General features: G+C 42.6%; 1 protein-coding gene across 2 annotated transcripts in view; it reads left to right on the forward strand.

Annotated features, from left to right (window-relative positions):
* Nucleotides 1–23683, forward strand: part of lasp1 (LIM and SH3 protein 1) — a 35824-nt gene extending 12141 nt beyond the window's left edge. The window contains exons 2-7 of one of the 2 annotated variants that reach the window (XM_079520104.1): nt 75–169; nt 9382–9466; nt 14255–14362; nt 16814–16904; nt 19236–19363; nt 19946–23683. In XM_079520104.1, coding sequence (XP_079376230.1) covers nt 75–169; nt 9382–9466; nt 14255–14362; nt 16814–16904; nt 19236–19363; nt 19946–20119 — 681 coding nt within the window. In that variant the 3' untranslated portion in view covers nt 20120–23683. The remainder of the gene's footprint in view (nt 1–74; nt 170–9381; nt 9467–14254; nt 14363–16813; nt 16905–19235; nt 19364–19945) is intronic. The other variant, XM_079520105.1, reaches the window with a different exon arrangement.
* Nucleotides 23684–26652: the final 2969 nt, after the last annotated feature.

The following is a 26652-nucleotide window of genomic DNA, read 5'->3' on the forward strand; positions in this document are numbered from 1 at the left end:
TTTTTGAGTACAAACGGTACAACTGTGGAACACATTTTTATCTAATCTCTCTCCCTAATTTCTCTCTCTCTCAGTACTGGCACAAAGGATGCTTCAGCTGCGAGACCTGCAAAATGACTCTAAACATGAAGAATTACAAAGGCTTCGAAAAGAGACCATACTGCAATGCGTAAGTTGTTTCAGTCATTGTTTTGCATGTGCTGAAGTTATGTAATGTACAAATTTACACTCGGGTGGATGGACCTACATACAAAATATACTACCTCCACTCAAGACATCTGCTAACTAGAACTTCACTCTGTCGAGTGCTTACTTGCTCGTTGCACACAAGTAGGCCATAAATGGCCTACTAGTGCGCAAGCAGAGCGTGCAAGTGCTGTAGACAGCTATAAACTTTCAAATCTTAGTCTCACATATTGAATTATTAGATTTAGCTATTTGCTACGTACCTTGCTTCTGAAGGAAAAAAAGTAGTATTTTTAAGTATGGTAAAATCATCGTTACGTCACCGTCAACTATACCCTGGCATTGGTACATATATTCATCACGTCATATGCTCATATGTCCATATATGTGTATATGTCTATATGTATGTATATGTAGTTTTCTGAGTGGTTGGTGGTATAATGTGATCGGCTGGGTGGTTTGATGCGTATGTACTTGACACTGAAACCTATCATTACGTCACCATCGTCAACCAATTATACCCTGGCATTGGTACATAATCTTCATCACGATTCACGGAAAACATACCTGCACGGTCAGCTTCCGTATGTCCGTATGACATCATATCACGTGCATTCTAAGGGACATTGGTACATATCTTCATCACGTCATGGGACATATGCTTCGTAGCATGACAAAAACACACCTGCACGGTCAGCTTGGGGCCAGCATATGACGTCATAACATGTGCTGGCCCCAAACACGCGCATCGTAGCACCTGACTGAAAACATGACTTGCACGCTCTGCTTGCGCAAGTAATGACTGCCGATTTGTGTGTGCGTGTGTGCGTGCGTGCGTGCGTGCGTGCGTGCGCGCGCGCACATGTTCCAGGCCAGATGAAACATCTCTGTCCTGTGGCTTTTTGGCTGTTCAGCTCTCCCAGGGAGGGGCTGTGTGTATGTGTAGTGTGTGGGAAAGGCTGTGTCCCCCCTTACAATTTTCCTCTCACCCCCACCTATCTCACTGGGGAGGGGGGAGGAGGGGGGTGTCAACAATGGAAATTCCTTAAGTTCCTCTGCAGTGACATACGCACCAATACCCACATGTCCACTCATGCTACCACGCACACTGTCACACTGCTACTCCCACACACATCCAGGGTGCAAGAGGAATCCATGGAATCTCCCTCCCTCGGTGCTCCCAATGATTTTTGCGCCGTGTGTGTGTGGAGGGAGAGTTTTGAAAGGGGATGCCAAGACAAGGCATTGCTTCATGTTCTGACAAGCTTCAGTGCTTTGACTTAACTCTCTGACTCACCAAATAGCTTGCTCACTTTGTAGTCAAATTGAGGGGCATACCGTTCAAGTGAACTCACATTTCAAATCACATTGATTGACCGGTGATATACATATGCTGACAAATGTTAATAACCAGACTTGACAGCAAAAGTTAAGAATCAAGTATTGGATCTTGTGAGACCGGGGGGCATGCATTCTTGCATCATCAAGCACAGCGAGGATTTGCATAAACTAGAGCTGTAGTTTCATTTTCGGGTTTACTGCTCATCTTTGAACATATAAAAATCACACCCGTGTGTGAGGGGCGCTAATACATTAGAGTCTAACTCATGTTGATTAGGTGATGTAATGGTGATATAAAACAAACGGTGACAAAACAAACATTAAATTCTCTATATTGTTAATGGCATTTAATGTTTGTTAGGGACAAGATGACGTAAATTTTCCCTTTATTGTCAATGGAGTTTTTAAAACAAACATTAAACCCCCTTCATTGTCAATAGTGTTTTTAAAACAAACATTGAACTAAAAACAAATATTAAATCTGTATATAGGAGGGGCTAGCGCCCCTCAAAAATATATATACAGCTATCCTCAAACGTACAGTAGCTGATAAAAACTAGGAAAGCAAAAGCTATTCCCTCTTAGCTCTCCTCTCCTCAGTAGCCTATACTGTACCTATCAGGAGTGGACTGAGTTTTGTAGCCTAGACTAGTCGGAATTGAGAGCAACAAGAGCGTGCCATATAATCATTATTAGAATGGCCCAAATTGATAAACATTTCATGCATGCTTTGTATTGCACTTTACATTTAATTTGTCTGTATTTGAAGAGGCAGACCATTATGATACATAAAATGACAAATATCGCCCCAAAATCGTCCAATAAAAACAGTGTACACCTTTTCCCTTTTTTCTAACCGTGTATATGATGATTTCTTTTTTTGAATAGAAGTGTATTGTATGTCTTTAAATGTTCTGATTTATTGAAAATGGAGGACCCTTATGTAAGTCTTACTGCTTTTTCTGGTTTTATCCTCTTTGCAGATTTTGTATTGACCTGTACTTTCCTTGAAATGTACCATTCTGAAAACTGTTAATAAAAGTTTCAATCAATCCAACCGATATGCCAATATATTCGGCATATCGTCCAACCTTATCATCTATCTATTGTATGCATAGTAGCCTCGGGGACGGCAGGCGCTTTGTTTTCAAATGAAAATAAAAAGCCTGCGCAACGTGTGCGTGCCCAGAGCCATAGAGTATAGACGGAGTTACGCAAACTCCGTTCACTTCATGGGGCCAGTCCAATGGCGGCTCTTCTACATAGACTTCTATTGGTTTGCAGAAGTTTATGGAATGCATTGGAGTCTATGGGCTCACGCGAGTACATGAACCACGTGACCAGGCTGTTTTCTGCCCCCTCAATATCGCAACTCTTCTATTAGATGGCTCTGCGCGTGCCCAGCAGGAAAAGTGGCATAGGAGCGGTAGTGAACCTTGTATTTCGCTAACCAATAACGCTAACAATAACCAAATTTGGTGACGTCAGAGGAGGAGGAGGAGGAGGAGAGGTGGGCTCATAAGTTGTTGATTCAACAGGAAGTCCATCCTGATTGGCTAAGATTGGTTACCAAATTTCGCAGGAGTGCACGGTTTCAAACAAAATGCCGCCAATAATGAACACATTGTGTGATTTCCGTGAAATTGTGCACCCACATTCCCACTAGGCCGAGGAAGAAATGCCACTGGAACATTTTCAACTCGGCCTCATGGTGGCGCTATAACTGGCCAATTAGTGTTTTTACCTCTAACTGCACGGATCTGTGTAAAACTTTGTATGCACACTCCCTAGAGGCCAAGGAAAAACCTTTGCCTAGAATTTTTCATATCTTCTCTTTATAACGCCACCAGGAGGCCGACATATGTAAAACACATTTTCTAATCCTTCAGATTTCATCCAAATCTCACGCAAATCGGTACACATGCTCGCCATAGTCATGTGATCAAGACGGGTTTGTTTGATTTCTCATAATCCATCCTGATTGGCTACGATTGGCTTCTAAAGTTTTCAGGAGTAGCCCGTTTTGTACAAATCGCCACAACTCCTCAACGCAGCGTCCAATTGCGGTGCAACTGTGCATGCATATTCCCACTAGGCTGAGGAAGAAATGCCACTTGACAGTTTTTAAATCAGCATCATAGTGGCGCTACAACAGGCCAAGTCGCGACACGACACTCACACACACACACACTCCTATCCTCCTGGTGGAGACCTGTGCCCAGAAGGGCACTTTTTCTAGCTTGTAGTGTACCGCCCCTCTATGCCCAGTAAAGCATAGGACTCTAGTTTGTACCGCCCCTCTATGCCCAGTAAAGCGTGGGGCTCTCAGGCTATATGCATAGTGAGTGACGCTGTCGTACGACAAGGCTTCACGGCTACATTGAGTTAAATGGACAGACACTGATGTTTTTACTGTGCTGTCATAGTTTGTTTGTGAAGGCTCCTGTCCTAGAGTTGCTATAAATAACCTTATTTTTGAACATGGCAGCACACTTGTAAAGTTGTAATCATTTGTTTTGAGAACTGAACCTTTTCACAATAGATAGGCTCTGTCCATTTGTTTTTACCTAATTTAATTTTAAGACGTTTATATTTTGAGGAGAGTGATTATACACACATCACATTACAGCACGCAGCATATTTAATTGAAAAATGAGTTAATAAGATTGAGATGCATCGTGGAATCAAATTGAATCATTAAGGTGAATTGTGAGGCCAATGAAGAATCATGCCTCTATAAATGAACACTGTGCATAAACATTGGCTGCCAACACTAGCATTGTTTCCTCATGTGGTACTTTTCTTACTACCCTTTTTGACTGTCAGGATTGATGGCAGACAATGCTAATTAGTTGCCTCATTCCCAGTGAAGAAAATAATGTTTTGAAAAGTAATCCCTTTAATTAATAGAAAAGGACTGAAAACGGACTGTTTTCTTCCAAGGGAAATACAGTAGCCACCCCCCCCCCCCCCCCTACAGTAAACAATATGCTCCTCCATCTGTCTGCACCGACCCTCATCCATTTTCAAGAAGGAAAAGCATGTTATGTATGCACCACATTTTTGGTGAGACTTAATGAGCTTTCCATCGTGTTTTATACTCGACTAGTAGTAGTAGTTTAATTTGTCCAGATGCCTGAGACGTCTTTCTTTCTCATGTAGGTCATTTATTGCCCCTTAGCAGTTGTCCTCCAGCAAGCAATATCTGGTGTCTGTGTGGAAAAAGCCCATTTATACTCTCGTTCAGAATGAATGCATAATATATGGCCCTGCATTCCTAACACAATATTAGGAGTTGTTAACATACTCAGCTTTGAGGTGTAACCATTTATTTTAATCCAATAGTAAGTACTATTTATAAAGCACCTTTCAAAACAATGTTACAAGGTGCTGTACAATGGATTGGACAACAATATTAAACAATCAAGTTAAAAACAAGGCACATGGCCTGGGCCACGGCTCAGTGGTCCAGGCACCTTGGCTGGTAATCCAGTCTGGCAGTGTGCCGCGGGTTCGACTCCCGATCCCGACGGCCTTTACTGCATGTCTTCCCCCCATCTCTCTCCCCATTTCCTGTCAGCCTACTGTCTGTCCCTCCATAAAAAAATATAAAATAAAGGCGAAAGCCACAAAAAAAAAACATAAAAAAAAACAAAACAAGGCACATAAGACCAATGACACATCAAGAAATCAAGCAAAACATTAACCTGCACAAGTGAGTCAGGTGAAAAATGCTTACGAAACAAATCTGTTTTTCATAAGCTCATAATACAGTCAACTGAGTTGACTGAGCATTTTTTTTAGAGGGCAGGACGATGAGTCAGTCAGTCAACTTGAGTTAATGACTGATTATTACCCAAAATAGAATAATGGTACCAAACAAAGGTTGACTGTGTTCTTGTGTAATTTGATGGTAAGATTTAGCTACTACGTCTACTTCTTCTTCTATTGGGGTTCATTGGCAGTTGGCATGTGCATTACCGCCACCTACTGTTCTCTACTCTTCATTCGGACTGCTGATAGTCCTACATTGCCCGGATTTAATGTGCTATGTCTACAAACTTAACATGCATTTTTAAACTGGTAACACGAGCCTAGCTCTGTGTCCCTGCTAGCTTATTTCTTCTTCCCTGTGTATCGTATCGGTTGATGTGTTGCATCTTGCAGGCCGGTTGTCACTACTTAAACTTCATGGCTTTGCGCAGACGACAAATCAAAATGTACTTGAGTTGTCGAGTATAAATGGGCCTTAACGTCTTTATCCTTGACCACCAGTCCTTTTTTGTCCCCAGCATCCCATGTGTTCCAGTACAGCAGGATGAGGGCCCGTCAGACTCAGTTTATTTTATCACTTTCTGTTTGTTTAAAGCCATCCTCGTTAGAGTAAACATCATCAGTGGAACAGCCTCCCGCTCTAGGGGCAAGAATGTCGACCCCGCTCCCTGTAATTCATATGTGGTAGTCTACTGCATTTATAGTTACCCTTATATCTTCCTTCTGTAAATGATATAGGATTTGTTTGTTTCCACTAAATGCTCAAGAACTCATGAGCTGAGAATCCTTGCTCTCAGATTGGACAGCAGTAGCTCACATGGGAACGATGGGAGATTTAGAAAGGCAGATAAATAGATTGGAAAATTCTTGAGGTCCCCCGGAGACCGTGGGAGCCAGTGGTGGGATGTAGTCTCAGTGACCGATAGAGGGACAATGTTAATTTAAGATTGACAAATCGCATTTAAACCTGGTATTGTTTAGACTTCATCAGTAGTTATTTGATTTAACGTTACACTCCAGATTCCCATTCGCCACCATATTGCAGTTAGGGGACTTTTGGTGTGATGGTGTTAATGAATAACCACAGCGATTAGAAAAGCACTTTTCACAAGGCTAAAATGACATCGCAGGCTGCTTCCTGCCTTTGATGTTTTCTGCGTTTGTCCCAGCAGGCAAGCTTGTGTTGTAACAGGAAGCTGATTGGGAAGGATGCCCAATCAGTGAAATTTCTCAAGACATGGTTTAAAACATTAGTTTCAGTTATAGTACATTATGCCAGACTTGGCAAGGAGATGTCAGTCTGACTATAGTTCATCGCCACTAGGTCTAGCCTCTGTCTCTCGTCGTATGCTTGCATCTCTGCTTACCACCATCATCTCTACTGACAACCCTTCCTCCTCCTATCAAATATTTAGCGTGACTGTCTGAAATCTCTTGTCAACATTTTTTACAGTTAACTGTTGATTTGAGCCAGAGATCCATAGTGAGTCTGACTGAGACATATTGTATATGTCTGCTCTGCTGAACGATCCATTTACAACCATTCCGTGTGTGTGTGCGTGTGCATGTGCGTGCGTGCACTTTTTTAGATATATTTTTGGGCTTTTTCTGCCTTTTTATTGATGGGTTGAAAGTAGACTGACAGGAAATGGGGGGGAAGACACGCGGCAAATGCCGTCGGGATCGGGAGTCGAACCCGCGGCACGCCTTCAGGCTGGCTCAGCAGCCTAGGTGCCCCATAGAGGGAGGACCAGCGCGACAGCCCCGCCCCCCACTATTCCTTTCAATAGAAGTTGCTCAGTGGTGTTTTGAAGCACCCGGAAGACTGCCGGAAGTACCATTATAACTCAATGGCTCGAGCGAGCGGAAGAGCAGCCCGGACCTCAAATTTGAGGTCCGGGATGACACACGTTGCGCACATGACGTCACTGAACGTCCATCCACCTCCATGAACGTGCTGCAGTTCCACTTTTCGCCAGTAGGTAGTGGCAGCTTCAACGTTGGATAGCCCTAATGGGGGCGTGTGTGTGTGTGTGGCTGTGTGCGCCTAATTATTACCTGTGCATGTGCGCCTGCACTCACCACAACCACCATGTTGACTGCTCCGTCTCTACTCCCTACAAGCCTGCATTAATCAAAGGGCTGTGTGTATGCATTACCTTCACCGCTGTGTGGGACCTATTATATTAACTTGTTACACAGCCAGATAGATAGGTGATCATTCTAATGTTTGACTCATGCCATTGGTTGGGCTAGTGCACTTTGCCTTAGATAAATGCATGATCACACACAGCAACACATTACCTACTAGTCTCTCTTCAGCAACTATGCGTGCGTGTGCAGCACAGTTGTGTGTAATCTATTCAAATTGTCTCAAATTGTAAAGCACAAGCTCAAATGCTACATTTACCATGATAAAGATGTCGTAACTATGGGGTGTTATCTGTGTGGCTTAAATGCACACCCTGTCTCTGCCCCAAGAGTAAGACTAGCAGTCTTCTTCAGGCACTACGATGCGTTTGTAAATCCGACCACAAACCGGGCACGCCCAACTCCAGAAATAAAATATGCACATTTTCATGACATTTTTAATAGACCAGTACATTATAATTGATACTAGAGTTAGAGTATAAGAACGGTAGAGAAAGTATTTCTTTTTTCTGTCATACAAAATAGTTATCTGCCTACTGGCAAATTAGTTGGCAACATGGAAAACCACAACATTTGGATGGATCTGATAGAAGCCTTTCAGTAAAATGAGCTCTAGTAGTGTGTGTGTGTAGTACTAGTAAGAGAGGACACATGCATGCACAGACCTGTATTATGCTTTCTGGGGTATGGAATCCAATGCCTGGGTTGTATATGACTGGTTACATAGTTGAAACCCCCAAATGTTCGGCTCCAGTCTGCCTTTATATCCAATTACATGGTCCTCTCTCCACAGTTTGAAAGTACCCCTTTGCTTTTTTCATGTGGCTGTTGATTTGCTTGTTTGTGCAATATTCAATGTACGATAATTCAACCACATTCCTTTGAAATTTGCTTTTTATGGTCTCAGTTTACATCGGAATATACGAACTTTACTTAAGTGGTTACCATGTTGTCATGGATACGATAAACATGTTGCGTAAATATGGCTTGGCTAAAGCTAGGGGGGCGGGGGGGTTGAGATTTTGAGGTCGCCCCACACCCCGAGGCAGGCTGTATACTGGAGTCCATATGAGATTTTACATAAAGCTTCCTTTGCTCCTGGACTCGGATCTGTGTATTCGCTGCTTTCGGGACAAGACTCAACTGGCAGGCACTATTATTTGTGGATTTAGCAGATCCTATAGAATAGAGACGCTGTCTTGTGTATAAAACATACACACACAAATCATTAACCACAAGTTTTACAATAAGCCATCTTGCAATTAAAACCATTGGAATGTGTGTGTCTTTGTGTGGTGTGTATGTATGTATTCTATGTGGACGCTCCATGTCCGTGAGTGACTTTTGTTTGTTTGCGTGTGAATTTGTTTCGGGCAGTGCATTTTATCAAGGGCAGCAGGAGGTAGGTTGGTTATGGATGTGTGCTTGTGTGGCTGTCCAGAAAATTCCCCCAATCCATTGAGAAAGAGCCTTGTGTTCACGCTCTGCTAAAGGAGCAGCCCATGACATCATTCACTCTTGCATAGCGTCTCTCGGACCCTCTGCTTTTCTCTGTCTGATGCACGCTGTTCTTCATGTTGTTCCCTATAGAGCTGTGTGTGTGTTCAATAAGCCTCGTAGCGTGTTTTCCACACCTGCCATGGCTTGAAGCTCTCTCGTCCACACAAATGAGGCCCTGTCTGCACACAATTTTTTTCCCCACAGCATTATGTGTTCTACGGACAAGCCTTTTGTCTACAGGGGCTCCTAACTCAACCTGAGGACCACCTTGAGTGCGTAAATGCACTCTGTGGACCCGATGACTGCACACTTCACAAAAGCTATAAGCTTGTTTTCCACACTGGGTGCCTCTATAGAAGATGATGTGAATGTCCATTTGGTGTTATGATGTTTTATGCATTTGTGTGTGTGTGTGTGTGTGTTTTACAGACACTACCCCAAGACAAACTTCACCTGCGTTGCTGACACTCCGGAGAACCTTCGTCTCAAACAGCAGAGCAAGATGCAGAGCCATGTAAGTCAAGTCCTAGTACACACATGTATTGTACACACGCTCAAGTCCTAGTACACACATGTATTGTACACACGCACAAGTATATCTTTATGGTTTTACATGATCATATTCATTTTTACTTTGTACTTATTTTTTTTACATATTCCATACCAGAAAGAAAAGGAGCAGGAAGAAGATAAATCTTATTTATACCTGCCCCTATCATTAAAAAAACACACCCGTGTGAACTGAGTGGTGTAAGGTATTATATAGCCTGATCAGCTCTGACGTAATGAAATCAGCTCTGACGTAATGAAATCACACCCGGGTGAACTGGGTGACCGTAGCAACCATGCTCATTTTTTGCGCACAGACTAACAAAGCCAGTTGTAGGAGTGGTTTACACCACTCAATAACAAAGCCAGTTGTAGGTGTGGTTTACACCACTCAAAAAACATCTAATTGATGCTGCCACCAACCATACATGATTACATCAAATAAAAAAGAAAGAAAAAAACAACAAGGACAAAGGACATAGAGCTCAACAAGAGAACAAACAAAGACAACGCTGAGGAAACAAAATAACACTTATATCTAACCTTCTAATTCATATTTTATCATTTTTTCTTTTTGAAACACTTTCTTAAACTGAAACAGCTTTATCAAGGTCTAACACTCACTCACACACAAATCAAATCAATACGCACATCATGCTGCCCACAGTCAGTGGAGAGCTGCGCTCACCTGATAGAAGTTTGATTAAATGCAACATGCAACTGTCTTGCATGTGCATCTCACTCACATGATTCATGTATAGTCTCTCTCGCTTTCTGCTTGGGATTTTCTCCACCCTATAGTTCTATGTGATTTGAGCATCGTTTCTGACAATTAGCACCTTGTTTTTCATTTTTTATTTTAGTATTGGTTTGTGACAGGCTCATTATTGTATGTTATGATCGGGTCAGGCTCGGGCTTCAACTCAATCGGGTTGGTTCAGGTCAGGTTTAAAATATCCAGGCCCGTTGAGATACCATATCATGTTGTTCAAGCGAGTACTGTAATTTGCATGTCAGCAGTTCTTTCTTTGAGCCAAAGATTTTCAGAGGACTTTTGTGTGTGTATATATTTGCAATAGATCCCCCTAAATAATTTCATACCCAATCTAGATCTCACTGTCCTCAGGGCTCAGGCTATTTCTTAACCACAGAAAACACCAGCGTGGCTGTTACTGTATAAACTAAAATAACAAAGATCCAAATATATTCCTGGAAGAAGGGAAAAAGAGTCTCATTAGACCAAAATACCCATCTGAACTAGGCCATGTGTTATTGCCTGTAATAAAGGCGATACTCTGATGGGGAGAGACTTGCCCTCCACCTCAGCAAGAGTCTTACAATAGCCTGAGCTTCCACAATGGCCTACCTACAGTATGTCAGACTTAACTATGCATGTGTATGGAAGTTAACCACCTTTAGGTTTAGCAACATTTCGGTTTGTGTTTCTGGTAAGTTTAGTTGCCACATTGGCATTCATCGTCACTCTTGGGAGGCTAATTCATGATTCATGTCCCCCTGGGAGACTGCTAGAGATATCACATATCCTCCATAAAATAAATGCATGCGTTAATCCAATGTTAAGCCTGTCTCAAGGCTAGTGCCTCCCTCTCTGACCCCACCCCCTCTGCTCTACATCTAATCCTGATTTATTAATCTGGACATACAGTTGGCATCTATCTTTTATTACTCTCACTTAGTCCCCAGAAGGTCGTAAGTAATGTTGATCTAAAGAGTCGACACATCTACTTCTCTCAAGGTGTACCTTAATATTTTACCCCTATGATCCACTATAGACTGGCTGACTGTGGCGCTCAATTGAAAAAGCTGATTTTTCATGTCCTTTGCATGACAAATCATGAATTTTAGTACTCCATACACACATTACATTTTGAATCAGCTAAATGTCTAAAATGCAATGTTTAATTATTTTATTGCCATCTACGCTTATAAACATAGCTAGGCTATTGGGACCTATTTATGCCAGCTACGCGTATAAGCGTAGACAACCGTTTAATCCATATATGAACGCGCCGTCCATCTGTTTACCTTTTAGCATTGCTCTTGCTCGTGTGGACCTCCTCCGATTTTTAAATCCAGCTCCGTTGAGCCTCCATTATAACCGATTTTCAAAGCGCCGTATCTCCAAAGTTTCGAGAGCTGTCCATGGTGCGCCGCCGACGATCGTAAATAATTTGTGAGTTTGTATCGCATCGCTGAACAAAATGTAGCTGGTTGTACTGCTAGCTAAATGCTGTGGGCTAATGCCAGTGGTGTTGTTCCCCTTCCGGAGGCCCCCACCTTCCTGTTTAACCCGGAAGGACAACAAGCTCCGTATATGGACAGGCGGCATATCGGGCAGTAACAGCGTGCTAACACTAGGGGCAGCAAAGGAGTTAATAAAGGCCAGTCCACACGTCATTGGAGATAATGGTTGCAAGTAGTTGCATGTTGCAAGGAATTGCGTTGGTGTGATCTGGCCTTAAGACCCGTAATTTACACTTTGTATTAAAATCCCATCTGCATCTAAATACCTTATTACAAAGGATTGTGCATGTGTTTATAAGGTCTGTGACTGTAATCAGGAATGACTAGTGATCCGGTCCGGTGGCATCTACTTATTTCCATAGCAGTCCTGGGGCCTTGTGTCACAGTGGTCCTGTCACAGGGTATACTACTGTGACAGAACACCTCAGAAAGTGGAAATCATGACTAAACATACGCTCACACATTATCCCACATATCCATATTCAAGGGTGGTGTGTGTGTGTGTGTGTGCGCGCGCTGAACTGGGGCAATTTATCTCACCCTTCCTCGCCACTGCTGCGTTGCCACGGGAACCCTATTGCTATGGTAGCAGGGTAGGGAAGGTTTGTCACACCTCATTACAAGACTTTACGGCAGTGAAAGAAAGGGAGCTGAAAAAGAAACGAAGAGCATGTATTATTGGGGAGGTGGAAAAGGAGACCAACGGGCATGTATGAGAGGAGGAACGCAAGGAGGAGACAGGAAGGCAATGATACAGAGAGAGAGACAAGGGGGAGGAGTGTGGATGAGAAAGGGAAGAGATAAAAGTATTACCCCCCCCCCCCCCTTCCCCCAAGAGGAAGGAAAGCTAGAGAGGAATGCAAATAGCGAGAGATCGCTGAGAGATTCTAATGAGATTTCTATGGATGCATTTTCTGTGGGATGCTGTTGAGCCAGTAAAATATGAATGAATGAAACCGGAGAAAGGGGATTGGGGGAAGTGTGGGCGGGGATGCCACAAAGAGACATGATTGGAGGGGAGGAAAAGGGTCTATTGCATTAGAGAGCCAGACAAACAAAGGAGATGGACTGAGAATGAAAAAGCAGGGTGCGGTGGGAGCATGCATGTGTTTACGAAATGCAAGCAGGGCGAGAATGAAGGACAAACAAAAGATGAGTCAAGGCCGCGTTAGTCTTACTCATGACAAATTCCATTAGCAGGCTTGAAAGCTGCAGATAAATGTAATCACATCAAGAGATCAAGCTTTATTTCTGCTTAAAACAACATCTCTGTTGACTTCATGCTACGGTGTGATGACGGTGCTAGCTGACGTGGACAAACGCCTCTCATGTGACAAGTGGCTATATACTTGCTATGAGTAATAAGGAAGTGATGCTGCAACAAGGTGCTCAGCAGATAGTCAGATGCGACAGACTGATCAGCAGTCTGTTTAGCAGCATCAGACATTGTGTGGCTGTGCTGAGCAGTGTGTGTGTGTGTGTGTGGGGGGGGGGGGTCAGCTTGGTAATGGATTGAGCAAGCAGGCTTCCTAAGAGGAAGGCAGGAAATTGATGCAGTCACCATGGAGGCTTGAATAAGGGCTTTGGTGTGGGGTGGGGGGAATTAAGTGATTTGTCATTGTTGGTTGTTGTGTCACAACTGGCCATGTGGTCGTGTCTTGCATTTTGGAGAGGGTATCTCAAGAGACTGCTTGTGCACTGTATAGGCTATTTCTGTCACATTGTGTGTGTGTGTGTGTGTCCATTGTTCCTATCCTGGATTTGTGTACAGTGTTGTTGATTGTAGTGGGTATGAGGGGGCACAGTCGTGCTATCAAGCCAGTTGTGAGGAGGGAAACTCCTTTCATTGTATTTTCAGATATTCATCTGACGCTGTTTGGGCTGGCCACTTCCTGCCCTGCTCTGAGGGTCATATTGGGGTGGGGGTTTGTGCACAGACACAAAGACACATACTACGAGCACGAATGCATGCAGTGCACACACACACAGACTGTTGTATACTTCCTCCCAGTCTGCCCTTATAAGGCTGTCGGCAAATCCTGTATGCAAGTACCCAGCAAGCAGGAAGTGTTATCACTGTAACTAATGAGCGAGGCGTATGTAGAGGGCAAGGCTTAGCCTACCTGGTACACATAGCGTCACAGTCCCTTTGTCCTTTTCCACTCAGTGTTTTGGCCTATATGTAATATTATATAGCCTTCCCTTGATATTGTGAAGATATTGGGGGATTGGGCATGTTCTATTGATTGTAAGCAACTAAGCCTATTATATGTTTTCAGTCAACGATGGACCAGTACATGCATTTGGTTGTCTGTTCCTGTTTCTCAATCCAGCCATTTATTATTGTAGTTCCATATTCCATTACATATCATATACTTATTATTTCTTGATCCCATTATATGGATTAAAACATTATTCCTTCATAAGCACAACATAAAGGAATTGAATCCCTCCGCTTATCAGTCTGGTTTGTGTGTTTCCTCTCCAGGTTCTGTATAAAGAGGAGTTTGAGAAGAACAAAGGGAAAGGCTACAGCGTGGTTTCAGACACACCAGAGATGCAGAGAATCAAGAAAACACAGGACCACATCAGCAACGTAAGGATTTATCTACAGAGTCATCAAACATGTTGTTTTTTTTATCCTCCCACTCAGTCACTGACATGAATGTGTGCCAGTGACCGAGTAGTAGTGCCAGACTTGGAAACAAAATTTGGAGAGGTTGCAACTTAACTAGAGCCATGTTGAGTATAAAGCAATATAATCCATAAAGGAACTTGTCCAGTTACGGCATGCCGGAAAACAAATCAACTTCTTTTGAAGTATGCTACTAGGTTTGATGGTATCCGGAGAACTCGCCAGTTATCAACTCGCCGCGATTTAGTGCATTTTAGTTTTATTTCACCTTCATTTAAATTGCATTGAATTGAGAGAGAGAGGATAGTTTAGAGTTAACACTAGAGAAAGTAGGAATGCTAAAAGTACCAAAGTACCGAAACAAAGTAATTCATTAGTAAACGATTCCTGAAATGGTAGGCCTACTTATCATTGTTATTCACATACTCACCTTTTTATCATCATCTAGCTGACCATTTAATTGCACAAAATAGTTTGACATACTACACTGATGAAGACAGCATGTTAGCATAACGATGAAGACATTGATGAAGAATTTTCGCCGTGGCGACTTGGTAAACTGGCGAGTTCTCCGATATTCGCTTTGATCAGAGGCTCTTTTAATCAAGGAACTGTCCTCATACAGTTCGTTATTTCTTCATCAATGAAATGGAATTAATCTCAAATCTTTTTTTATTTATTTTTTTTACATACGTACACAACTACACATGTACTCTCGCGTGCCACACACACACTGTCTGAGCCTTCCACTCGCCTTTCTCGCACACTGAGCTCAACTTATTGATTTGCCATTTCTCTATGAATGCAGAATAGCGATGTCGAAGTGTGTGTGATGATGTTTACCTTTCCTCAAATCTCTTGAATCGGTCAGAAATGTGTTTCCTCCTCCCTGAAAACACACTCACACACAGTCCTTAACCATTCGTCCACACACATACTCTGCACTGGTTTCACTAGTAATTACATAATTGGTATGGAGGGTGATGTAATTACTGCTTTCATGTGATGAAAGATCGTGCATATCTGAGACAGGAAAATACAAGAGGCAGAAACATGCATTTTTACACACTTTGTGAGTGCGCATGCACAAACAGTGCAGAGTGGTGAAATGGACTGGAGTTCATCCTGAAGTATTCTGACAGCCAGCACTGATAAACATTACAGCTGTGCGTGTGGCATTGTGGCAAGGGGCACTGCTCCAAGTGATCCCTCTATCTTTCTCTTCTATTCAATTCTCCCACCCCGGTTTCTATTTTCTTCACAAATTCACAGCTGGACCCTCGGATAGAGAAACAAGCCTGTTTACTCAGCAGTCCACCTAGAATGTCAGCATTAATTCAGTCTGTCTAGATTGATCCCTGTCCTCAGTTGTCATTCTCCCCATCACTCTGTTTCTGTCTCTCTCCATCTCTTTTATGTGGGTGGGTGGGTGGGGGATGGGGGGGCTCTCAGAAAAAAGACACACACAACATGCACTGTTCTGTTCAACCTGCCCCTTGAAACAAACAATCTCTCTTTTGCAATCTGACGAGATATTGCACTTGAGAACACTCTGTCTGTCTCCTACTGAGCTCACTGTTCTTAACACAAGCCCTTGAAACCCTGTCATCCCATGCAGTGTGTGAACACACTCCTCTTTCTCTCCATCATGCCGCTGGCACACTGGCCTCTTTCACAGCAAGGGTGTTAGCGAGCACAGAATCGGAGCTGCAAATCTGACCGGGGAGGCGTGAGTCAGTCTGTTATCAAGCCTGGAAATAAGAGCAGGAGTTGTTAGTGCAGTCAAAGAGCAGCCTCTCACTTTCATGGCCATCTGTGTGGTCCTTTTTATGTGTCTTGTCGGTGAATGGGGCCTTTTGTTCTTCTGGCTGAATTGTCTTGGGAGGGCTTGTAGATCACAACTTCTGTTCATCTGAAACCTGCAGTTCTGGGCTGGTTGTTTTAATGTTTTGTTTATTTCCAAAAGAAAGCAGAATAACAGAAGTTGTCTGCATGTTTATGCATACGTTTTGTTTTCTCACCCCAAGCATAGATCTGTCGCTCTCTCCCTCTCTCTTATTTCCTTTTTCTCTTTTCACCTGTTCCCCCTGATGTGTCAGACGAGGGTTGCTAGGCAACTCTGAGCTCACACTGCTTCCTGCTGTGATGTCATTTCCTGTGAGCGCCAAGCTGCTTCCAGAAGCGGCCAACTGCACATAGCATGCCCCACCTATCCCTCAAAGATGAGAGGGGAGGCACAAGTGCAAACTTGGAGACACCTGGTGGACATGAGATGAACTGCATTGTTGCTCGTTTGCTTTTAGAGTAAAGAGCTGTTCACACCAAGCACTATAATGATAACTATATTCTTAAACATTGTCTTTGTTTTACTTGTGGTGTGAACTCATGTGTATTTTGTGTGTGTCTTTGCAGATTAAGTACCATGAGGAGTTTGAGAAGAGCAGGATGGGAGGCGGAGAGGCACACCCCCACCAGCCCCAACAGCCTAGCAACACCCCATCAGGTACTGACCATACCGACCTACTACAATGCTGCTAGTATTGAACATGGTCATAAACTAGTCAACATGGCTATTTCTGGACTAATACACAATAGACAAGGGAAGTAAACTGTACTTTTCATACGCTGTAACTGTATCTTAACTGCTGTGCTGCCTTCGGCGACATGTCTCATGTGTTCTGGAAAAGTACAAAATGAAATACTGAATGTTAATTTATCCATTTGTAACTGTACATCTGTAGCCAAATGGAAGGGTGCCCTGTACACTCACTCTGACATTTGAGTGTGTATGGTAACTGGAAATGTAAGTGACTTCAAACTTTCAGGCACCGCCAGTCTTAAAGCCAAAAAACAGATTACTTTAGTTAGTTGAAGTTGTGCATTCTGTGATGTCCTTCCTTATGTTGAGGTCTCCAATTTGAGCCACTTGTTACTTTTACATATTTGTTTGGAGACCGTAACATGCACTGATTATTTCTGACTGTTCAGTTTTCACAGTCCAGCCCAAGCCCAGCCCATATGGACTTACAGGACACTTTTTACAGTTTACATAAACAACATACATGTTCTAATTTGAAGACAAAACGCAGGCCTAAATTTAAGTTGTGAATACATTTGAAAGTTTTTACATCAAATTGAAAATAATTTTAGGATATTGCATGCTAAATCTGCAATCCGTTAATTTTATGCCTTCTCTGGGGTTTGAGAAAACAAATGTCTACTGCTCTGTCAAGAGGCAATCCCAGCTTGAGATTATAAAATACTACTCAAACAAACTAGAGCTGGTTGTGTAGGTTAGAGCCCGCTGCAGTGGTGTTCGGTGAGAACTTAACCAGGATGCCCGAATCTCTGACACAACGATGTCTGGGTTGTAATGCCAGGTATGGCTGAGAATATCTGGGTTGTAAAGCCAAATATCCTGTCTCACGAGGAGCGTAGCCAATAGTGCCAAGTGCGAACTCTCCCTAAATCTCTCTTTTATATAGGGTTCGACTGGGTGCTTATCACAATGACGATGCCAGTCAACTGGATGCGTGTCACAATGATACCCATATATGGGCCATTTACCTGATGTCAGCACTAGAGACCTCTGTTGTCTCCATATATGGAGCTCTAGGTGAAAGCCTTCGTTACAGAGATGATCAGGCAGTACTCCTTGTCGACCTGTGTGCTGGGTCACATTTTCTCAAATGAAGACTAGGAGACCACCTCCAAACGTTGTATTGTACCATTGTACACTGTACCATAACGATTGGTTAAAAGTCATCTAGCTGTTCTAATCCTGATAAAGGTTGATGTGTGAACTGGCTATTTCTGTTTTGCATTATCACCACCTATATACAGAGAGGCGTTGTGTGGAGGGTTGAGGATTGCATAAGACATCGGCTGAACGGCATTAGTTGCACGTCTTGGCTTGCAAAGCTTTGGAATTTCATCCTATCCCAGATTCATGGTGTTGCCTAATTTGTTGACACCCAGACAGCTATGAGGGTATTGAAGGTGCGTATATATTCTACGTCCGAGCATAGACATGGTAACGCCCCGCCTGCCTCTGATTGGCCTACCGACACTGCCCGTCTTGCCCCCATGGTCTCACCAGACTGTCCTCCGAGACGCGAGGTTACTCCGTGGTGGGAAATAATACAAGTACAAGAGAATGACAGCTTGGCACGTGCGACAGTAACTTGTAACTTTTATTTTTGTAGAAGAGGCAAACTAATATTGTTTATGCCGTTTGCTTTGATTGAATGATTGATTGAACATGTATTTGTATGATTTGATTGTGATTGTGATTGTGTTCTAAATTAAATTGTTAGTGTTGATTATCGTGTATTAATCTAATTATAGTAAACTAATACTATTATACTAAAAAAGATAAAGATCAAGGGAAAAGAGACCTTTTTACAGTACAATAATGTTTCAAGTTTACACTGTACACATACATTTAAAATAAACGGCATAAACAATATATTAGTTTGCCTCTTCTACAAAACATAAAAGTTACTGTTGCGAGTCATTCTCTTGCATTATATCGTACTTCCCACCACGGAGAAACCTCACGGCAGACTATCCAGCATATAGCGATCCACCTCGGAGGAAAGTCTGGTAAGGCCGGCAGTGTCGGTAGGCCAATCGGAGGCAGGCGAGGCATTACCATGTCTATGCTCGGACGTAGAATAGATTTACGCATTGAAGGTGGGGGGAGGACTGAAAGAGGACAAGCAGAAGGGATATTGTTTTGATGCTGCTACTCTCATAGAATACCCCAGATGATACCCTCCTTCAATCCCTCCTGTTTGTTCTAACCTGCTACTGTGTGTTGTTGTTGTGTCAGCAGCATACCAGCCCTCTGCAGCCCCTCAGAACTACCACTATGAACCTGCTCCTGAACCAGTGCGTGAACCAGTGCGTGAACCAGTGCGCCAGGCGGCCGCCGCCCCGCCTCCTGCCAGCAGTGGTGGGGTGCGTCCACTCCACTGTTCTCTGTTCTCCCTCAGGGGTCCCTTGGTTGCATCACGGCACTGGAAAATCCTGAGTGTTAATTTAACTCTGAGTGGAACAAATGGAACTAATACTCTCACAATTAATGCACAATATCTCTGTGTCGTTTGTATGCACATCTATCCGTGCGTTGTTCACGTATCTCGGGAATCGCCCGTTCAACCGACTTCAAAGTCAATTCACGTCACTCATGACGACCCAAGTCAGTTGGATATGACCAATACACCCAGAATGGATTAAAGTTCTCAGTCGCCACGACTGATTTCATTTGTTGAGCAGTGAAAATATCTACAAGCTCTCAATGAGAGCTTGTGGATAGGCTATTTAGGACCTTCTGCTTCCCAGACCTTACAGGTCCCTAAATGGACCTGTAAGAGTTAAATTAAACACTGAGGATTTTACTGTGCAGAGGCAGCATGCACCTGGAGACTTATCTTTCATTTAAAAATGAATACATTTTTGTTTCTGTCAGCTAGCGGATTTTCTGGCTGAGGCAGCATTAGGCAGAAACTGAGCGCTCCTCTTGTTTCTGTGTTCTTACAGAAGAGGTACAGGGCTGTGTACGACTATACCGCCGCTGACGAGGATGAGGTCTCCTTTGTGGACGGCGACGTGATCGTAGATGTGCAGCAGATCGACGAGGGCTGGATGTATGGCCGCGTGGAGCGCACCGGCCAGCAAGGCATGCTACCTGCCAACTATGTAGAGGCCGTCTGAGAGAGGAAGAGAAAGGAGGAGGAGGTAGAGAAAGGGAGGGAAAGAAGGAAATGAAAAGCCCAGTGCCATCTCATCTTAATGCCGCTTTCTCTTGATTTTACTCTTGCTCTCTGATCTGTCCTGTTCAACCCCACCCATGCCCTGCCCCCTGCAACCCCCTTGCATCCCTGCTCTGCTCTCTCTGTCCAGCTCTCCAACCACAGGACACCCCCACCATCTGTCCGTCTGTCTGCCTGCCTGTCTCTCTGTCTGTATGTGCTGACGTCTTGTCTCTCTGTTTGGATGTCCATTGTCCTCTGGCTGTTGCTCTTGTTTCCAATCCTGGGTCCACTCTCAGTGTCGGCGGTGGAATCAAATGTCTTAATAGATGACACACATTCTCACGGCATCACGGTATGTCAGGGGTCACATCGTGTCACACGGCTTCATCCTTTAATGCCACCAACTTCATAAAAAAAACAAAGAAAGAAATGTTGAGGGTCTTTTCCCACCAACTTCATCCTGGACAATAGACACCTGCAGCCATTGAGCAGCAGAAAATATAAGATTTGAATATAGGTGTGGCATCATCAGAAACCTATTTATGTAGTTTTGTTTTTTCTTTTCTTTTTTTGATTTTGTTTTTAATTTTCCATCGCAATCTTGGCCCGACTGGAAGTGCAGTTTAGAATTTCACTGCTTTAGCGCAGTCCGATCTAAGCTTGAATATTTGACTTGTGTACATTCCATTGGCTTCAATACACCATTGCTGTTGCAACAGTTGGCAAGATATGAGTCTTAACAGAGGATTTTATATATTTATATATCGGTGCACATGTTTCTCAGTATCGTGCTCTCGATGGTGCCCCTCACATGTGTCCTGCACTGCATTGTGGGTGTTGTATGAAACTGGAAGTTCACCTCCTGACCTCATAGTTATATCAATTACTGGAGGGATCAGGGACAAGTTAGGGCACATGATTATCAGGTGGCCCAGTAACTAAATTCTTATGATCGCACTCACTACATTGCCTCTGTTGGTGTGAACATGTAAACTGTATATCCTCATTCCTGAATGCCTTCATTCTCAAGAAGATTGCCAGATTTTGGTTCATAATGTTTGAACAAGAAGGTGATGGGAACAGGCCAAATCCCTCCACATGGCTAGAGAGTGAATATTACACTTCCAAGTGTAATATTCATACCAATTGTAATAGAGAAGGTCAAGCACAATTCTGTTTTGTGTGAATCATTTTTTCCTTTTTCCTTAAGTCATTCCATTGTTTTGTTTTGTCTTCTTCTTCCTTAAGTCATTCCATTGTTTTTGTAAGTTGACATTCCAATCTTGTTTATGTATTGTTAAACCCTGCACAGGTAAAACACCTGTGGCTGTGGTTAATGGTCTTATTGTTATCCTGTCTTCTCCTTTTTTGCTTTTTCTTGTTATAGAAAGCTTATTTTCAAACGACAAATGTATCAAATCAATAAACCAGCAAGTTTGATTTATTAACCAGGGCAAACTATTTTATCTAAAAATGTGCAATCAGAGAAGTAGACCAAGAATCAAACTCATGTTTCAGGTCCGAAAGCTGCTTGGTCATCTGTATGATGAGCAATTCCTGCTCAGTTGTGCCAGGTCGTTTCTAGAGTACCTTTGAGGTTCTAAAGGTGAGCAGTGGTGTGGTGGAATGGCACTTCATAGTCATGCAATTTCGAGTTTGTGATGTAGTCATTGACTAGAAGTAATCATTCATCCAGATCTTATCTCCTGCATCATAAACATGCTATGTCGGTGACAAATGCAGGGTCTTCAGGTGGAAAATATAACCAGCCTCAGGCATATAAGTGCATTTGGCTGGTCTTGTTTTTCCCAAACCTTGACAGATCACAAAAGGATAATGGTTCTTAAACTAACTAGCATAAAGTTGCAACTATATAACTATAATGGTATGCAACACTGTAACCTCAAATCACTTTACAGCTTTATGGGAACAGGCATAGAAAACAATATTTGGCCAATTCTCAGTGCTGTAATAAATTCTACAGTGGACCCTTCTCATACGCTCATTTACTTCCTATTTGTTTGACGTTTCATTCTTTCCTTGTGATGCACTGTGACTGTCAAAGACACGAGGGGTGAGGTCGGAGAGGAATCAAAATATTCAGCTTTATAAAAAGAAAAGGCACTCACTATATAGCTAGATGACATTGTACAATTGTATATGTATCATAAAGAGAAGTTAGGGAAGAGGTTTTTATGGGGCATGGTGCTTTGGGAAGTGGCTTGCACTGCAGATTAAAGCTGTTATGGTTCATATTTTTGTGTTGAGGGGGAATTACGTTTAAAGAATAGAAAGCAAAATACTCATGGAAAAAACAGTGTAGTGCAATGTGTCAAACAATAAGTATAACTTTTGCAACATGTGAGGAAATGTGACTGATTTACTGGATGGTGATCACTAAATCGGAAGTGACCACAACATACTTCAAGCTGTCTAAGCTAAGCAATCAGGTTGCCATATTACAATATTTAACATATGCCTGCATTTTACATTAATGTCTATTTGACAGTGGGAATTCTTTATTAGCAAAACCGCTGCTAGTTTGAAAAGAAGATTAGAGTTTTGTGTTTCACTTGAGGGAATTTAAGAAGGGAGTAGGTTATTTGGCTTAAAGTGAATTGGCTGTTACAGGGTTATGCCTAAATTAGGCTTCATGTTGTTGCTTCCTCAATTTTTCCTCTTAACAATGCTTCTTAATCCAGTAGATGTTAATGCTCTGTGGATTACACCGTCTTTCTTCTCCAGATAAGCAAAACGCAAGCCAGTTATGGGAAAGTCTTGACCGTCTGGGGTTGTTTGTGGTGGTCTTTTGGAATAAAAAGAAAGTGGCCAAAGAGCCAGTATTGTGTAAGTGTGACTCAAGAAGAGATATGTCGACCACTGTGGCAAGGCATAGTCAGAAATGTGCATGTGATGATGTAAATGAATGGGGCTGGGGGCTTAGAGGATGACAATGATGAGATGTACTCGAAAAATCTCTCGGCCCATGAGACAGGGCAAGTAGTGACTGACCTGGATATTAGGAGTTAACCTCTATGCGCCAAATACGCTCTTCCGCAACGGAATCACTCGGCCTGCATCTACTGTACCATTATCATAACCCTGTTTCTAGTCAGTGTTTATCCTAGTACCCTGCCCATCCCTTTCTTAAGCCTGATTCATACACTGTCTAAGATGGAGCATACATTACCTTCATCATAGCCTCCTACGCTTTTGATGAATCATTCCCCGCTTCAATGATACTGGTTATATAGACTGTGCAGATTGAAATCATGTAATTCACACTGATTTATAACCTTGAGATCAATTTTGTGCATTTCATCTTAAATGGGTTTTGTTTTATAATTTCTGTTATTTTTTAAACTAAATAAAGATGCCATATGCATATTGACATGTTCATGTATTCAAAAATCGGAATACAGTTGACTTCAAGGACCTGATATCATCTCTTGTTGCCCTGTTACAGCACTTCGAATTGTACTTATGATTCTGCAGATTCAATAAAATGTCATTTTTACTCAGACTGTTGTTTTCACTTCAACATGCAACATTGTTGTGGCTGCACCCTGATGTAAAAGAACTGAGGTAGAATTGAATAATGATGTCCTGTTCATTTAACCACTTGAACCCCAGCATGCATATTCTGGGGGGAACATTTTGCCCAAAAAAAGAGATCCTACAAGCTCACATGATGTATTGTGAACTTGTAGGATCGGCTGTTTTTGGCCAAGAGATTTGGTGTATAGATCCTACTGTGTAGACAGAAAAAATGGTGCAAGTACAGAATCAACTCGGGTCTAGTTCACTAAATGTAGACTATGTTGTCATAATGGGCTTGTCCGTATTAGCTACAGTTAGTAGCCTAAACAAATCTAATAAAAGTTGAACAAGTGGCCACAAGGTAGGCTAGTAGAGTAGCTACTATAGCTAGTGTGTGTCCCCCCCCCCCCCCCCCCCCCCTTACGTTTAAATGTTCTGATGAATTGAAAATGGAGGACCCGTATGTCAACAAGTCTTAGTGCTTTTTCTGGTTTTATGCTCTTAGCAGTTTTTGTATTGACCTGTCCTGAACTTTCCTTGAACTGTACCCATTCTGCAAACTGTTAATACAATTTTCAATCAATCAATCAGCTCAGCTGACCTAAACTATCAACAAGGTTTGATTTGAGTGCTTTGATGCTTTAATTGAATTGATTGATTCTCGATAGGCCTACATAACATGGCTTTTCTTTTTTTATCTGAAATTCTGTCAAGAAATGTATACATAGGCAAGTATCACATTATGAAATATAATTATGGGAAATACTATGTAATGTAAAACATTTTAAAATCTTTCTGAGCGGAATTTCCAGCGTCACATGAAAAAAACAAAGATTGAAATGAAATATCAACGATGTTTAGTAGTATATAATTGAAGAGTAGGGTTTAACCTGAATGTTAGCCTTTAAAGCTTTAATAAACTACTTAGCAGTGAGGCCCAGCCCTAGATGTTTACAGCATGATGTGTGTAACGCATCTGGCAAGGCGAGGGGGGACTGGGAGGGAGGATGTATTCCCCCCCCCCCCCATACTCTATGCCCCCCCCACACACACACACACACACCCACACAACCATAGCACACAACACAGACACAGCGAGAGGATAATCTTCGTTCCGATGATATCCGATCTTTTCCGATCTGCTTCGGCTGTGGTTTCTTCTGCGTAGCGTAGCCTATGCTTCCATTTACATCATCCATTTCTTGACATCATGCTGGACATTTTGATGTTGATGTTTTTCGCCATCATGGGACTCGTCTTCCTTTCCTACATCATCTACATTTTGTAACCTGCGGGCTGATGGGGACGCAGCAAGTGAACGCGTTGGGGGTTGAGAGAAGAATGCGTGGTCCATCTCTCCCGCATCCCAGGTTACCATCACGGACCATGGTAAGCAAACGCTTTATCGCGTACAAAATAAACGACACGTTTACATTTTAATACACAAACAATTCTGCTATAAAAGATGGTCGTCGTTGTTGCCGGGGATACTGAGAACAAATATAGAACCGCGTCGTTGCAAGAGGCCTGTGGCTGCTTCACAGTAGCTCTGGTCCATAGCTCTAATGCTTCTATGATTCAATGCAACGCATTAGAGCTATGGACCAGAGCTAGCTTCACAGCTGCAGTGCTGGGAAAATGTGGGCTCTGGCTGGGCATTTCTTAGGTCGTTATTTCGTATAGCCCATATTAGCAAAGTTAACTGTTAATACATTTTTCAATCAATCAATCAAAGCTCTTGGACTACACAGAGAAGGGCATATATGCAATGCAAGACTAAAAGCGAAGGCTGTAGTGTAGGTTATGGGAATTTGGGACAACTCTGACGTGTGTGGCCAACCATCTGTTTCAGGGAGGAGAGCTGGACCATAATGGTTCCCCGTTGGAGATATCCAGGCACAGGAGGTGACAATCTGACCAGCACAGAGGGAAGACAACTGAAAGAAGAAGTGGAATATGGCACCTTTCCCCCCTACATCACCTTTGTCACCCCAACCCCTCCGGCTTGAGTCTTGGAGGTTATCGTTTACCTACCACTATATGGTCACCCTCTTATCAGGGTTCCCTCTACACTAGTCCTAGATCCATTCTACACACACACACACACACACACACACTTTTAAGAGGTGAAAACATCTATTATCCATATGCAAATAACTGAAGTGACAGATGCAACAAGGATTGCAGTAGGGCAGGCTATTGCAAAGTAGGCCTAGTATGCACATTTTCCATTTGAATGCACTAAAACAATGAACTGTTCGCCGAAGCGGAGAGCAGTGTGATGCTATCATATGACTGTGACCAAGCCCTTTGTATTCATGTTTTCCTTTTTCAAGAAAATAAGGCCTACAGCATCTTTAGAAATTATTCAAACCCCATCCGGCACCCACCCATTACAGAATTGAAATTGATTAGGATTTATTTGTCACTGCTCAATATAAAAAAATAATTAATTAAATCATTTATTTTGTATTTATAACTTTTACATTGCCTATTAATTAAAACATATTAGCTGAAAGTCAGCTAAAGTCAATTAGCCTATTTTCAGGCTGAGGGATATGGTTGAAGTGTAGGCTATTCAAATCCCTTTAAAACCTTGAATTGAAATGTTGCCATGCACCTGATTACAGCTTTGAGACAACATACAAGTCTATGGGGGGGGGGGGGGGGGGGGGATTTGAAAGATTCAGCATGAGAAGGCCTGAAACACAATATTCTGTCGTATGCTGCAACAATCTCAGCTGTAATGTATCATCTCAGACTTGGTGCTGCTGTTCAGGGCCGAGAGACCTGTTAGGAAACAGTAGCCTACTAATACCTGCTTCAGAAAGCCAAACAGCTCACACTGGACTGGAGCTATGATTTATGTAGCAACAGGACAGTTTACCCTATAAGCATACAGTCAAATCAACACAGCTAGGAATGGCTTCAGAACAAAAATGTGTTGACTGG

This window comes from Electrona antarctica (assembly GCF_951216825.1).
Source record: "Electrona antarctica genome assembly, chromosome: 14".
NCBI classification, from domain to species: domain Eukaryota; kingdom Metazoa; phylum Chordata; class Actinopteri; order Myctophiformes; family Myctophidae; genus Electrona; species Electrona antarctica.